General features: G+C 58.4%; 1 protein-coding gene across 1 annotated transcript; it reads right to left on the bottom strand.

Moving 5' to 3' along the window:
* Positions 1 to 389: 389 nt before the first annotated feature.
* ACTB (actin beta) lies at positions 390 to 4,545 on the bottom strand. Its single transcript, XM_031606796.2, has 6 exons — positions 4,434 to 4,545; positions 3,481 to 3,609; positions 2,926 to 3,165; positions 1,964 to 2,402; positions 1,466 to 1,647; positions 390 to 1,124 (listed from the first exon to the last, which is right to left on the bottom strand). Exons 2-6 carry the CDS (start codon positions 3,601 to 3,603, stop codon positions 981 to 983), a joined length of 1,128 nt encoding a protein of 375 aa, XP_031462656.1. The 5' UTR covers positions 3,604 to 3,609; positions 4,434 to 4,545; the 3' UTR covers positions 390 to 980.
* Between the last annotated feature and the right edge of the window lie 11,001 nt (positions 4,546 to 15,546).

Here is a 15,546-nt window from a genome sequence, read left to right as displayed (position 1 = left end):
GGACAGAGGCCACAAGCAGAGACACTTCTTGGAGGAAGAATAAACTACCCCGTGTCAGAAGCCAGCTGCTCCTCGGTACCACCACCACCCCATCAGTCAGGTCACACAGCAGGACGAGGGTCACAAGCAGCAGCACAGCTTCAGCCCCACTGAGCCCAGCTCACCCTCATTCAACAGTCCCCTACAGAATGCACCGATGGCAGCTCAGGACTGAACTGGAGCCAAGCTGCCGCTTGCTGAAGTATCACCACGGTTTATCCAGCCTGTGCACCAGACAGCACCAGCAAGCACCCCACAGAGATAGCTGATCCACACAGGCTGGCAAGGCTAGATGAGAGCAGGAACTGTCAAGAAGCATCACAGAAATAAAAACCCAACACCAGTCAAGCCTCTATTGTGTGCACTTTTATTTGAACTGGTCTTAAGTCAGTGTACAGGTAGCCCCTCCCTCCCCCACATACTGGCACTTTACTCCTAGACTGTGGGGGACTGTAAAGCCTTCATTCACATCTATCACTGGGGAACACAGCCCGCTTGCTTGACAAATCAAAAAGGATCAAGTGTGTTTTGTTTTTAAGGCGGAAGATACAAAAAGACACTTGTTGGGTTACATAATTTACAGACAAGCAATTATCATCTAACACCAGTAATTGGTACCGGCTCCTCCCAGCTGGGCTGTTGCCTTCACAGAGGCGAGTAACTTCCTGTAACAATGCATTATAACAATATTTGGAATGACTATTAAAAAAGAAACAAATGTACAATCAAAGTCCTCAGATGCATTGTAGAACTTTGGGGGCGTTCGCTCCAACATGTTTCATTTTAAGACTGCTGCTGACACCTTCACCATTCCAGTTTTTTAATCCTGAGTCAAGCGCCAAAAGAAAAAACAAATAAAGCCATGCCAATCTCGTCTTGTTTTATGCGCATTTATGGGTTTTGTTTCATCACAAGGGTGTGGGTGTTGGTAACAGTCCGGTTTAGAAGCATTTGCGGTGGACAATGGAGGGTCCGGATTCATCGTACTCCTGCTTGCTGATCCACATCTGCTGGAAGGTGGACAGAGAGGCCAGGATAGAGCCTCCAATCCAGACAGAGTACTTGCGCTCAGGTGGGGCAATGATCTGCAGGAGAGAACAACTGGTCAGGTGCACTGTGATGGCACACACCTCCTATGCACAGCCCTGCTACCTAATTCCTTTATCTGGCCTTGGCCAAGGCACTCTTTGAGTATGAGCAGGCTTAAGGCACAGCCTCACACAGAACACCCTCCTCCCCCACTCACAACCAGCACTTAATCTCATTACTCACACAGCTGAGTGGCTGCCACCCTGCCCAGAGCAAGGCCATAAGGCTCCACCACTAAGACAAAGCAGTTTCCATCTTCTGTAGTAGTTTACTTCAGCCTCTTCCACCCACACAGCATTAAGAGGCATGCTCGAAAGAGCCCAGGGCTCCAGCCTACCTTGATTTTCATTGTGCTAGGTGCCAGGGCTGTGATCTCCTTCTGCATCCTGTCAGCAATGCCAGGGTACATTGTGGTACCACCAGACAGCACTGTGTTGGCATACAGGTCCTTACGGATATCCACATCGCACTTCATGATTGAGTTGAAGGTAGTTTCATGGATACCACAGGACTCCATACCTGTGAGCAAAAAGCAGAGTCAGGTCAGTAAGCAGTTCAGGGACAAGGAAGCCAGAGGACCTACTACCATGGGAAAATGAGAGAATCAAAGATCCCATAGTAGGAAGCAACACAGCCCAACAAAGCCACAGCTGACAGGCTCAGCCTCCTGTTCTACTGACCTAGGTACCTCAATTATCCTCAGGCTGAGGAAGAACAAGACTGCAGTGGAAAGGGACAGACCTGCTAAGGGCCAGCAGAATTATAGCAGCTGACCAGTCTCTAAGTCACTCTAGGCAGAAGGGGCATGGAGCCTCCTAAAAGGAGTCAGACTTACCCAAGAAAGATGGCTGGAAGAGGGCCTCAGGGCACCTGAACCTCTCATTGCCAATGGTGATGACTTGACCATCAGGGAGTTCATAGCTCTTCTCCAGGGAAGAGCTAGAGGCAGCTGTGGCCATCTCCTGCTCGAAATCCAGTGCGACGTAGCACAGCTTCTCCTTGATGTCACGCACAATTTCTCTCTCAGCTGTGGTGGTGAAGCTGTAGCCTCTCTCTGTCAGGATCTTCATGAGGTAGTCCGTCAGGTCACGGCCAGCCAGATCCAGACGGAGGATGGCATGGGGGAGGGCGTAGCCTTCATAGATGGGCACAGTGTGGGTAACACCATCACCAGAGTCCATCACAATACCAGTGGTACGACCAGAGGCATACAGGGACAGCACAGCCTGGATGGCTACATACATGGCTGGGGTGTTGAAGGTCTCGAACATGATCTAGAAAGATAAGAAAGTACTGAGTCAAGCAGAATAAACCAAGGTTCTCACTGCATGCCTCCATCAGTCCATGCATGTGGTTTTACATTTGTCCCTAGATAAGAGGCTTCTTTGCTCCTCTAGAAGGAGATATCAGTGCTTATCTCACTTGGTCTCCACCCACACCTGCCAGGTCAGAGCCTGAGCAAGGACACTGCTACCACAGGCCCATCCACATGACACAGCAAGGAATGAAACAAAGGCCAAGAAACTACAGTATAGTCACTCGAAGATGGTAAATGGATTAGTGTCTAGTCAGAAACAGCAGTTAGACAAGTTGCTAGTTCAGTCTCAGAGAAAGCCAGCTTAGAGCAAACAAAACCTGTCAAGGTCCAGCAAAGAGGAGACTCAGGTCAGGAAAGGAAAACCCTGTAAAGATGGCAAAAAGGGAGAAGTGGTGAAGGCAGATAGAGGACAACATGGAAGAGGAAAGCTGGCCTGCAGCAGTACCTGCTGTAGCTCCAGGCTCAAGAGTTTTACACACCTGTGTCATCTTCTCTCTGTTGGCTTTGGGGTTCAGGGGAGCCTCTGTGAGCAGCACAGGGTGCTCCTCAGGGGCTACTCTCAGCTCATTGTAGAAGGTGTGGTGCCAGATCTTCTCCATGTCATCCCAGTTGGTGACAATACCGTGTTCAATGGGGTACTTCAGGGTCAGGATACCTCTTTTGCTCTGGGCTTCATCACCAACATAGCTGTCTTTCTGGCCCATACCAACCATCACACCCTGCACAACAAAGAAAAAGCATTAAGTTTAACTGACAGGCAAGCTGCCACGGATGAATGAAGTTTTCTTCCAGAAGCCACACCTTTAATTACTACTAACTCCCTACTATGCCAGGGAGGGGACTGTGCCAACTGCTCCAACACAGCATGCTCTGCAGGAGGCTGTGTACCCAACCAGTTACCGTTGCAGGGTAGAAGCCTCTCATGCCACATACAAAAATAAAAGGGCTTCTTGAGGCTTAATGCCCTCAGCAGAACCACTCCCACCGAAGGCTCCTCTCTATTGTCTGGATGCAGCACCCAGCCGTTGCCGTACCTGATGTCTGGGGCGACCCACGATGGATGGGAACACAGCACGGGGAGCATCGTCCCCGGCGAAACCGGCCTTGCACATACCGGAGCCATTGTCAACAACGAGCGCAGCAATATCATCATCCATGGCTGGCTGCGGAGGAAGGGAGAGCGGAAAAAGACATGAGCGCCGCGGGTCACACACCAGAAGCCGAACCCCGCCTCGCTCCCAAAAGGCGGCCGTGCCCGTACGGCTGCCCCCCGAGGCTGAAGACGCAGCAGGGAACGGCGGCGCGGCGGCGCACGGAGGCCGTTCCGTTCCCCACCCATTTCCTTCCTGCCGACGCCGCACCGCTTCGCCCCGCGCCCGCTAGAGGGGGTGCGGCGGCACCTCCCAGATTTCGGCGCCGCACAGATTTGGGACAAAGGAAGTCCCTGCGCCCTCCGCACGATTACCATAAAAGGCAATGGCTGCGGCGAGCCGCGCCTCGACGGCCGCCGGCGCTCCGGGGGCCGCCGCGCCCCTCCCCCGAGCCCTCCCCGGCCGGAGCCCCGCCCCGCGCCCCCACCTGCCGCCACCCCCCGCCCGGCACGGCGAGCCCCGCACGGCGCCCCGCACCCGGACAGCCGCGCTGCGCCCAGCGAGCGGGCGGACCGCAGCCCGAGCACCGCGCGCCCTGCCCGCCGCCCCCCCCCCCCCGCACCCCGCACGCAGTCTTTGTTCCCCTCACGGCCCCCCCCGCACCGAGGGGCGCCGCCCCCGGCCGCCCGCACGCAGCGGGGCGCACGAAGCCCCGAGCCGCGCCCGCAGCCACCGGGCAGCGCGGAGCCGCACGCGGCGCTCCCCGCACGCACGCCGTACAAAGGGCCGGCCCGGAGCCCCGCGAGGCTCCCACGCAGCCAGAGAAAAGAAACGAGCGATCGTTAAACCGAGCGATGATCACAGCCCGGAGGACCGGGGCCGTCCCGCCCGCTCACCTGTGGGAGTAACGCGGTCGGTCAGAGCCGGGGCGGGCGGCGCGAGGCGGCGGCGGAGCGGGGCACGGGGCGAAGGCAGCGCGCAGCGACTCCCGCCCGCCGCGCGCTCCGCCTTTTATAGGGCCGCCGCCGCCGCCGCCTCGCCATAAAAGGAAACTTTCGGAGCGCGCCGCTCTGATTGGCTGCAGCCGCACCTCTCCGCCTCGCCCCGCCCCGCCCCTCGCCCCGCCCCGCCCCGCCTGGCGCGCGCCCCCCCACCCCTCCCGCCCCCATCGCTGCGCAAAATAATTAAAAAATAAATAAATACAAAATTGGGGGTGGGGGGGAAGGGGGGAGATGGGGAGAGTGAAGCAAAACGCGGGGGCTCGGCACGAGGTGAGGGTGTGGGGCGGGGGTGCGACGTGCCCCTCCATCCCCCCCCCTTTTTGATTCCGTAGCGCTTTGTTGGGGAGGGGGAGCGGGGTCCGCGTGTGCAGCCCTGCCCCCATCCCGAGGTGGTCCTGCGGTCCCCTTGAAGTCACCTCCCGGGGAGCGCCAGCGCCAGCGATGGGCGATGAGCGTGCTTGCACCGAGCCGCAGCGACACTGATGTGCGTGCACACACCGAGCAGCGATAGCACCAGTGTGCGTGCACCGAGCTGCCGTGATACAATGAGTGTGCGTGCACCGAGCAGCAGCAGCTCCAGTGTGAGTGCGTGCACCGGGATGAAGTGATAGAACGAGCGTGCACGCACAAAGCAGCAATAACACTGAGGGGTGTGCGTGCGCTGGGCTGCTACAGCACCAAGGAACGTGCATGCACAGTGCTGCAACAACATCGAGGAGCGTGCATGCACCGAGCAGCAATAACGCCAGCAGCATGCATGCACGGGCCCGGTGCTGGGATGCAGCCTGCTCGCTGCGAGGGAGGGGAAGGGGCACCGGGTGCAGCACGCACTGCATTGTCTGCAGCCACCCCGCCCGGCCTGCAGCACTACCCAGGGCCAAGTTCAGTGCTAATGTCAGCAAGTAGCGGTGTGAACCTTCCGGCCGGCCCTTGGACTGCTGGTGCATCGCTGGGTGCACCTCGGAGCCCGTTAAGGGCCACGCTTCGTTAGGGTGTGCGCTGCAGCGGCGGCAGCCGGAGGGAGGAAGCGAGCGCTGAGTAAGGCGCTGAGTCAGGCAGGGCCCGGCCCGGCGGAGGTCAGGGCAGCTGAAGGCCCTTGCCTACATTTGGGCAATATTTTGTTTCTTTCCTGTTTGCAGCGCGTGCTGCGGGGCTGGCCGGGGCGGTGCGTGCTGTGGGTGAGCAGCGCTGCACGGGGCTTTGCAGCTCCGGAGCGTTGCATGAGTGCACGCTGATTAATTGCATTGATTAAGGGGCCATGCAACGCTGTGGATATTAGGGGAGCGGGATCCGGTCTAGCGCTGAGGTCTTTGTCACTGGGATGCTGCAGGGACGGGTTGCACTGGGGCTGCGCTGCGTCCCCTCCAAACTGGAGGTGGCCTTGGGGACAGAGCTGAGCTGCAGGGACACCACAGGGACAACTTTATCCCCTCTGAGGTGGTGACAGCACCTCTTCGGGCACCCAGTGCCAGGACCCCTTGGGCTCAGTGGTGCCATATCTCTGTATATCAGCCCCACTCGCAGCAAAATGGGAGTCACACTGTTAATTACCTGCCTGCTGGGGAATTAATTAACGTTTGTGCTCCACTTTGACAAGGCCGGGTATTAATTAGAAGATTATACGTCAAAGAAGGGCAGCCACGAGGCATGGGTACAGCGGGAGGTGTGCAGTGCTGATAATGGGGTAGCAATGGGAAATGCCCCATGGTAGCCACGTGGCTGTGGGTTTGGGCTGGGGAATGTCACCAGAAGGCAGTTTGGGGTGTGAGGACCCAGCAGGATGGGGGTGGTGGGGGCAATGATGGAGCAATTCGGATTCCCTTGATTATGGGGTTGGATCAGTGCACAGCATCCGGAGTGTGGCAGTGCCAACCTGCTGTGCGCTGCTGGTAGGGGACTCCCCATAGTGCCACCGTGATGCCACCGAGCCAGGACCATCACTTTCCATGGGGAACTGGGCACTGCAGGGGAGCATCCCCATCCTGAGAGCCATGGGCCAATGCAAAGATGCCATGTGCACCGCAGCCCCCCCCCCCGTGTCCCTGTTTTGTTCTCCTCTCCCTGCTGTCCTTGGGCTGAGTGAAAGCATGTGGAGGAGGCTCAGACACGGCCAGCCCCAACCCCCCGCATGTGTTTTGTTCTGATTTCTGCACTTTGGGGCCAATTTTTTCCTTCATCCCAAATGTTGGGGGGTTTCTGGGAGTGCCTCTCCCCCTCCTTCCCATTCCCCAAAGGGAAGAGGGAAAGGCCACATCTCCACGGTGTGGGTGGGACCATCTCGGCCCCTTCCTCTTTTTCGATTCAGCCCTGGCCATGTTGGCTCTACTGGGGATGTGCTGGAGGTGAGAGCCCAATGCAGAGCCCAGAGGCTGTGCCCGGCTCCACGCCAACACCACAGCCCCCACCTCACCTTCCCAGGGATGGATGTGGTGCACACCTCTCCTCCTGGAAGCAAGCACTCAGCATCTTCCTCACTCACTGCCTTGCATTGCTGTCCCCTCTCCCTCTCCTCCTTTCAGCATCACTCTCTGCTCCCCTCCACCAAACCCTCTGATCTCTCTCCCATGCATCAGTGCCTCCTGCAGAAGGGCAGAGGCTTTCCCTCACAGAGCTCCATGCGCCAGGCCCTGCATGCACTCATCCACATGGGCTGATGTTACATTGAGCATCTCCCCACCTGCAGCAGAGACAAACTATTATTTTGCATCACGCTGCAAAGTGGCACAAACCCATCGCTTTCCTCTGATAGCCGACTAGGGGTGAATTTTGCTGGGGTTGCTGGAGAAGGCGTGGAATGAATCTTCCCCCCATGCTGTTGTGCTCAGCCGTGGCAGTTGTGGTGCTGTGTTGTTTTCCCCCCAAGGCCGTTCCCCAGCTCAGAGCAATCACACTGGCACAGCCAGACCGTCCTCAGCTGCTCTGCACATCTCTGGGGTTTGCTCTCTCACAGCAATATTCTGGGGTCAAGCTGAGCCCTGTGCTGGCACAGCCCCTGCACAGCCCTGGGGGAATTTCCTCCTGCTGAAAGCAGAAGGGGAAGAGAAAGAGCTGACTCTCTCTGGGGTTCTCCACAGGTCTCAGCCGTGCTCAAACTTCAGGGGTCCCAGCATGGTGCAGTCCAGGGAGACCGTCCCCTAAGGGATGCTCTGAGGGTTCAGCAGCACCACGCCGTGCTGGAAACCAAAGCCCATCGGCGTACAGCCATTGGGACCAGCACCCGGCCCGCTCCCTGGGACCCACTGAATTCAGGATTCAAAGAGACCATCAATCCCTACTGCATTTCATTCCCCTCTCAGCCCATTGCCCCCCAGATTTCCACTTCTCCCTCTGGACCATATTTTGCAGTGTGCTTTGGCCAGCACTGTGCGTTCCTGCTGGCAGCAGATAAGATCTCAGGAGAAAGTCAAACAAAAGCCGTCCGTGCCACGCACTGATTGTCACTCCCTTTGGCACGGGGACTACCCCAAGTGCACTCCATCCCATGCAGATGCAGAAGGAGCGCTGAGCATTGCTGTCCCCAGGAAGGACATCAGCCCCATGGCCCACCTGTGCTCCCCTTGGTGTGCCACGCAGGGGACCTGGGTATGAGCCAGAGGGAGGTGGGTGTGACATTGGGCTTATGGGGTCCTGAAGCACGCAGTGCTCTGCCTGGGGGCATTGCTACAGAGCCAAACCCAGACCTCAGCTCTGCACAAAAATTAAAAACAACAACAAAAAAAGGAAACACCACTTCCTGCTGACATATCTCCAGGTGCTGACGCTCCACAGAGGAGTCCCCATGTGCCCCACACCATAAAGGGCAGCCCATCACTCTGAAGCTCATAGGGGAACTCAGGGATGTCAGGGACCTTGGGGACACTGGGGACCCGTCCCCCATCACGCCGTTCCCACAGCCCTGGCTGCCCAAGGCTTCACCTCCCCCGAGGCAGAGCAGTGCCTAATGACAAGCTGTGCCACACCTGCGGAGAGCCATTTTTGGAAGGACACCGGGGGAAGAAATGATTCTCATGTCGCTGCTCTGTAATTAGCATTAATTACTGGTGCTTGTGCAATCTTTTCCCCAATTTACTCCAGGCAGAACCCGACGGAAACTGTGGGAATCCCGTCGGGCTGAGTCAGCTGAGGGGGACCAGCAGCTTTCTGTAGGGCATGGCGATGGAGAGCGGGGTCCCCCCTCAGGGATGGATGCAGGGCATCTCACTTTGGGGTAAGGCCACAAAAGATGCCCCCTGCTCACCTGCATTGTGCCTTTGGACAAGGTGCTGAAGCCCTTCCCCACCCCATGTCCTGGGGGTGGGGGTTGATGTGTCCCCCCAGCATGCTGCCAGCATTCCTGGGGCACCACTTCCAGCCCAGCGCATTCCCAACAGCAACACCTCGAGGTGTTATGACAGACGAGGGGAAAACCATCGCGAGAGCCTCACCCTGAGCAGCTCCAGCTCTGCTGAATGGCAGGGGCCGACGCTGAGTCACCCGTTGCTTTTCTTATTTATTTAATATTAATGATTCCAATGAATCAGGGCATGTCATCATCCGGAGTCATCCCAGCCCGTCCCGCTGACACCTCACTGGACGGGGACACAGACAGCCCTCCCCATAATCCAAAATTCATTGAAATGAATGGGAGAAAAAAAAAAGAAAGAAAGAAAGAAAGAAAAAAAACAGCAGCACAAAGACAGCCCCTCCTTCTCTGAGGGCTGATTTCTGTCCACCCCCTCCCAGCTGCTCAGGGTACCCACCACCACCCCACCGGCACACAGCATCGCAATGAGGGTCCCAGGGGACAATGCCCAAAGTGTCACTGCTGCCACCCCCCTTGGGATTGCCCTGTCCCCCACCCCTCTCCCCAGGGATCCGGGCATCCCCTCAGCCTCCCACTTGACCTAACCTCCTGGCCATAAATGGAGAGGTTTGAGAGCGCGTCCCGGGGTGGAGGAGGAGGAGGAGGAGAAAAAAAGGAGAATAATGCCAAGAATGCAGGACAGAGCACGGGGAGCTCTGCTGGCCCCCCGGCATGGGCTGGGTGCTGCAGAGCACCGCCTGTCCCCAGTGCTGTCTCCATTCCTGCAAACCATCCGGGCAGCTAGGAGCAAAGCGTTTGTTTTTCCTTTCTCTTTGCCTTTCTCACCAACCAGGGACTTTCTGGGTCCCCTGCCGTGTTGCTTTGCCAACCCCATCCCCACCCTGCAGCATTGCCCTCCTGCAATGATGTGTCCCCACCCAGGGATGGGTGCCCAGTGGGATGCTCCCATTGGAGCCCCCCCAAGAACCCTGTAGCCCAGATGTGGCCATGGGCAGGACGAGCACTGCTGGTTTCCCCATGCCCAGCAGACCGGGGTGCTCAACCATCTGCAAAGCACTGCAATGGGGAAACTGAGGCACAGGGAGCGCAGCCTGAGCTGTCACCCTCCAGCCTCCCCACATCCCTAGGGGCTGAGCAATGGGATGAGGCACAGAAGGGGGTCTCTCCTTTCAGGGCAGCCACATGGGGATGCAGGGGTGGCACCGAGGGGCCAAGCCTCCGCTTGGGGCTGCATCCAGCTCCTTAAAACAGAAAGTGAAAACACACGGGTGTGCCATCCGGATGGGGAAAGGGGGACAAACCTCCATCCCACCGCCACCCCATTGCCCGGCCACGTCCTGCCACCGCCGTCCCCTCTGTCCCCAAGCTGGCGGTGGCCGTCCCCAAGGTCAGGGTGGATCCCTTCTGGGTTGTGCAGAATGGCTCCGTCCGTCCGCGCGAGTCCTCCATAAAAGGAAAAACAGGCGGCAGGTAGCACTGCCAAACTTAGTCATCCCCAGCCCGCCGGCTCCGTCACTGCCATTTCCTGCACACGCAGGGGGGACGGGACGGGGAGGAGCGGTGCTGCCCCAGAGCCACGCCGAGCACCCAGCACTGCCCGTGTCACCCGTGTTGCTGAGCCAAGGATCAGCAGGGAGCGCATCCACTGGGAAAAGCACTGAGCTCGGCACGGGGCACAGCGGCGCTGCGGTGGTTTTGGGTGCTCAGATGTCACTGTTGGCAACAAATAAAACGTGCGTCCAAAGGATAGGAGGGTAAATGCACGGCGTGGTGATGCTGTGTCATCGAGGTTCTAAAATGTCACTTTTTGCCAAAAATATGGTGGAGAGGTTCGGAAATGTGAGTGCACCTGGGAGCACCTCGGTGCACCTGGGGCTGGGGGTGAAGGGCATTGTATGTGGGATGGTCTCAGACCCCACTGGAAATAAGGGATTGCCACCATGGGGACCAGCACCTGGCCCTGCCCTAAATCCCTGTTTTTCATCCCACTTCATGCAGGGTCAGGAGAACAGCCGGCTGTGCACACGGCAGCTCAGAAAAATGGGTGTCCAATGCACTCAGCTGGCACCGGGTGTGAAGGGGCTTTTGTACACAGCCTGCCCATCCGTGATTCACCAGAGCGATAAAAGGCTTTGGGATTTTTTCAAGGGAAAGCAGCTTTGAAGGCACGTGTGGGGCCGTGGGGGTGCACAGCATCCCGAGCAGCATTCCATGTGCTCATCGCATCCATGCGGTGCCAGGTCTTGTAGGGGTCCTCGGGACAATGCTGCCAGCACGGCTGGTGCCCCTATGGGGTGACACAGCTCCGTGTTGGGTACAACCACGAGAGATCTGCTCCCCGAGAGGGGCCCACCCAGCCCTGCATGCAGCCGAGTGAGCAGCGAAACCCCCCTGCTGCCTCCCCAGGCTGCTTTGTTCGGCTCCATGTTGTCCTCTCCGTGCAGCGTTTCCAGAAACTGAAACTCGGTCCGATGTGCTGCAGAGCACGGCCGTGCTGCTGGGTGGCACTGTTGGGATGCACACTGTGCTGCTCAGGAGCAAGCGCACAGCAAAGGGCGCAGCACACACAGATCTCGCGTCCAGGTGCAGCTGTACAGGGCATTGCACCCCAACATGCACGCTTCCTAAGGGCTTGCACACTCGAAGGTATGCACTGTGCAAAGAATTGCATGCTCCAAGGTGCGAGCTGCAGCAGGGATTGCAAACACTCAGATGCACATTGCGTAAGGAATTGCATGCTCTGAAGTGCATTGATTTGAAGAAATAGCAGCATGCTGCACCAGGAACTGCACCCTCCAGGGTGCACAACAACGCCCATGGCCTTGCACACTCAGGTGCATGCTGCACTAGGGGTTGCACTCACCAACATGCATGTTGCAATGAGAAGTTGCAAGCCAGGATGCACCACGCACCCTCAGCACCCACGGGCAGGGGGTACAACCTGGGGATGTCTGGCAGTGCAGCAGCAATGGGGCTGCAGCAGCAGAGATGGGGCCGTCCCGGGGGCCTCCAGCTGCAGCCAGCACAGGGCCGGATGTGGAGACCCAGGGCCCCGGCGAGGCGGTTTTGGGTTTCATTGCGGCCCCCCTGCTCTGCATTCCTGCTTTCCTAAAGGCCTCCCTTCAGCCAGAGGCAGGGAACCCCCCTCCCTGTGCTCGTGCCCCATTGCTGACGTGTCCCCACGGCTGCTGGCCCAGGGACAAAGCAGGGAGCAGATGGAGGTGCCCTTCCCATCCAGCCATCGCCACCAGCTCCCCCACTTCTCAGCCCCACAGCTCCCCAGGGCCGCATCCCCCGAATCATCCCACAACCGAGGGGGGTGCTGGGGGAAGGCACAGTGCTAATCCCCGTGGCCCCGCTCCTAATCCTGCCTAATGGATCCTTGTCACCGCCACAATGGGGTTATCCATCTGGAAGGGGATCTCCTGGCCCAGGAAGTCACAGCTGGTGGCCTCCAGCCTCAAAGCTGAGCTCAAACCCCACCCCTTTGTGCTTAGGGATGGACAGTAGCCAGGCAGACCCCAGCCCCTCTGCACCCACCCCAACAAGAAGCCAAATCTGCCTCTGCCTCTGCCCCTACCCAGCTCCAGACTGCGAAGTGATCCCAGCTCCTCCCAGCCCTTTATAGGAAGCTCCCAGCTGGGTCCTGGCACAACACAGGGCTGAGATCTTAAAGAGATGGGATCCCAGGGATGGGGTCCTGAGGGTGGGATGCTGGAGATAGGAGGGTTCCAAGGAGACGATCCTGGGGAGGGGTCTTGAGGATGGGGTTGCCTTGGTCGTGCTGGGGCATGGCCTTGCTTGGTTTCTCCCCATGCTGCAGCCCTGCTGCAGGAGAGGTTTGCACACAAACCCACACATCCCCTAGGTGCAGGCTCCTTAAAATAAAGGAGAGTCTCTGTTCCCACCTCTGCAGCAGAGACCTAGAGAACGTGCCCCAGCCACAAAGCTGGATCTGCCGGGGAGATGCAGGTACCAGCCCCATCCTTTTCCTCCTCCTCTTCTTCAAAGCCAGCAGCTTCCTCCAGCCATGCAGGAAGCGCTGACATCCTCCTGCAGCCCTGACTCATTTTCAACTGCTTTGAGGCTCCTCCGTTCCTCTCAGCTCCCTTTTGGGATACAACACACCGTGAGGATGGGACCACCTTTCCACGAGTAGTGACAAGGCTGTGATGGGAACCGGTGTCCTGGGATGGAGATTGATGCCTGGGATGGGGTCCCCAATCCTGGCTGTGCTTTCAGCCGCCCCATGAGTCCCAAAGGAATGGGTTTGGGGCATGGCAGGGTGCTGGGTGCTGTGGGCTGTGGCCAGGAGGAGCTGAGCCACCTGCCTGCAGAGCTGCCTGCTTTGGGGTGCTGCGTGGGCAGGTGCTGAGCACACACTGCAAATTCTTCTGTGCTGACTCCTTGCTGCTGCAGTGCATTGGGAGACGTGCACAGAGTGATGGGAGCTGTGTGAAATCCTTCCCTGGCTGCCTGGCAGCAGAAATGGAGCTCTTTCCTGCCTTTGTGTCCCCAACAGAACATGTTCTCCCATGGGACTGGGGGGACCCAACCCCATCCCAGGGGATTCACAACCCCATCCCACCTGGGGTCTTCAGGAGCAAGGGATGCAGCCATGCAGCACTGCCCCATCTTCCTTCCCTCATTTGAGGTGTGCCCCTACCCACCAAACTGCTTCGGCCTCAATGCTCCCAGCGTTTCCCTTACTGGATGCAATTACATTAGGATAATGGGATAAACCCAGTTAATAAAGTGTGAGCAGAGCCCCGGTTGCATCACAGCTGGGAGGGGGCACGGCATGAACCCCCACTGCCCCTTAACACCTCGTGGGGCTGAGCGATCCCAACGGGGCTGCATCTCCAGGGGACCCCCACAGCACAATGCCATCCCCTGCTCCAGGACCCCCCACTCTGAGGCCACCCTTTGTTTTCCTATTGCCGCTGCTTTTTTTATTTTGTTTTGTTTTGATTCTGCCTAATACAAGTTTAATGAGGCCGGGCGCCTGCCAACTGTCAGGAGAGCCTCTGCTGGGGGCATATGGCAGCGGATGGGTGTCCCCATCCCTGTCCCCTCCCAGTAGTGTAGGCACTGCCAGAGGGCACAGCTTGGGTGCTGGGTGTGCCTGGGGAGACCCTGGGGACACCCCTTTATCTCAGTGGGACACAGGAGCGAGGTACCCCCATACACTATCACCCAGCAATGATCCTCACCCTATAACCCCGCTGCTCTGGGTCAAGTTTTGGGGTTGGGGGGGATGCAAAGGGCTCTGCAGCTCCCAGCAGTGAAGCAGCCCCATACATTGCTTCATCCCCAGTGCTGGGGGCACCGCGGTGACATGTGGGGACATCTCGCTGCATGCTCGGCCAGGCACTGCCACCCTGGGGAGAAAACTCTTTTTTTTTCCCCCGTGCATAATTGCTTTTTTTTTTCTTCTGGTGAGCAGAAAAGCCGTTTCTTTCCCATCCTCACCATCTGCCCTCTGCAGTAGCAGGAGGAGATCCCACAGCTGCACAGCCCCGTGGCTGGGTCCTATTGCCCTGCTGCTCCATGTGAGAGGAGCAGAAGTGCTCCCAGATCCCAGCAGTGGGGTTTGCTTCCAACCACCCGCAGGGCTGGGAGCAAGCCGGACTTGCAGGAGCAGAGCAGGGCGAAGCCAAGCAAACCCATCTGGGCCTGCCCACACAACCCATGGGTGCAGCCGGGGGGGCAGCTGGAAGCAGTGCTCCTGGGGCAGAACCAGTGCTCCCAGTGCAGAACCAGTGTGGGCTGTGGAGGTTGGGAGGTGCTGGGGGTGTGCCCCCCTGCAGCCCATCTCCTGTTCCCCTTCAGGCAGCTCAGCTCCCTGATCCACCCTTTGGTTTTCCATCCCAGTGCTGCCCCACTCGCCCTGCAATACCCCCAGGCTTTGCTTCAGCATGGCTGCTGAGGATTTGGGGACCCACTAGCACGGGGCTGCCCACGGAGGGGGTTGATTTGGGTTCCCTCACTCCCAGATGCTTCAGCCTCAGTGGTGCCTGGCATGGGGCATTGGGGTGGCTTTGGGGTGTTCAGGGCTCACGCTTCTCTGCTTCAGCCCTGTGGCATGGCTGGGGGGTGCAGAGAGGTGGAAGGGGGGACTTGCAATGTAGCAGGAGCCCTGCAAGGGGAGGGGTGCTTGCAATTCAACGGGGAGTCTTGCAGTGCAGGGCTTGCTGTTATAGAGTGGAGGTTGCAAGGCATTGTGGGCTGGTCCCACAATTCAAGGAGAGCCTTGCTTTGCAAGGAGGGGTCTTGCAATGCCATGGGGTCCTTGCAGTGCAGAGAGGGCCTTGCATTGCCAAAGGGGGTCACGCACTGCAGGAGGGGGGCAGGGGGGCCTTGAAAGTATTGTGGTCATACGATGCCAAGGGGTTCTTGTGATGCTAAGGGGTCCTTGCAGTGCAGAAATGAGTCTTGCGATGAGGAGAGGGTCTCGCATTGCAGCAAGGCTCATGCACTGCAGGAGAGGGCAACCTTAAAGTGCACGGGGAAGGGATGCAGTGCCGAGGAATCCTTGCCACGCAGGGTGGGCATTGCCGTGCAGGGGGCAGTCCGCCAGCGCGGGGATGGTCCTGCGATCTGAGCGGGCTCTTGCTCTAACAATGGGGGGGCCGCTGCAAGGAAGGGGGGGTAATGCAGCAAAAGGCCATTGCGGTCGGGGGGCGTCGCAGCGGCGGCGCTGCG

This window comes from Phasianus colchicus, chromosome 16 (genome assembly GCF_987193195.1).
Source record: "Phasianus colchicus chromosome 16, bPhaCol1.hap1.1, whole genome shotgun sequence".
NCBI lineage: Eukaryota > Metazoa > Chordata > Aves > Galliformes > Phasianidae > Phasianus > Phasianus colchicus.
The sequence above is the reverse complement of the archived record's forward strand: the minus strand, read 5'-3'. Positions and strand labels throughout refer to the sequence as shown.

Bases quoted from the DNA above. Each gene is read 5' to 3' on its own strand.
- ACTB (XM_031606796.2), bottom strand. From the start codon at position 3,603: ATGGATGATGATATTGCTGCGCTCGTTGTTGACAATGGCTCCGGTATG. The intron at 2,403-2,925 runs GTGTGTAAAACT...TTATCTTTCTAG, and splicing joins ACAGAGAGAAGATGACACAG to ATCATGTTCGAGACCTTCAA. The intron at 1,125-1,465 runs GTAGGCTGGAGC...TCTCTCCTGCAG, and splicing joins CTAGCACAATGAAAATCAAG to ATCATTGCCCCACCTGAGCG.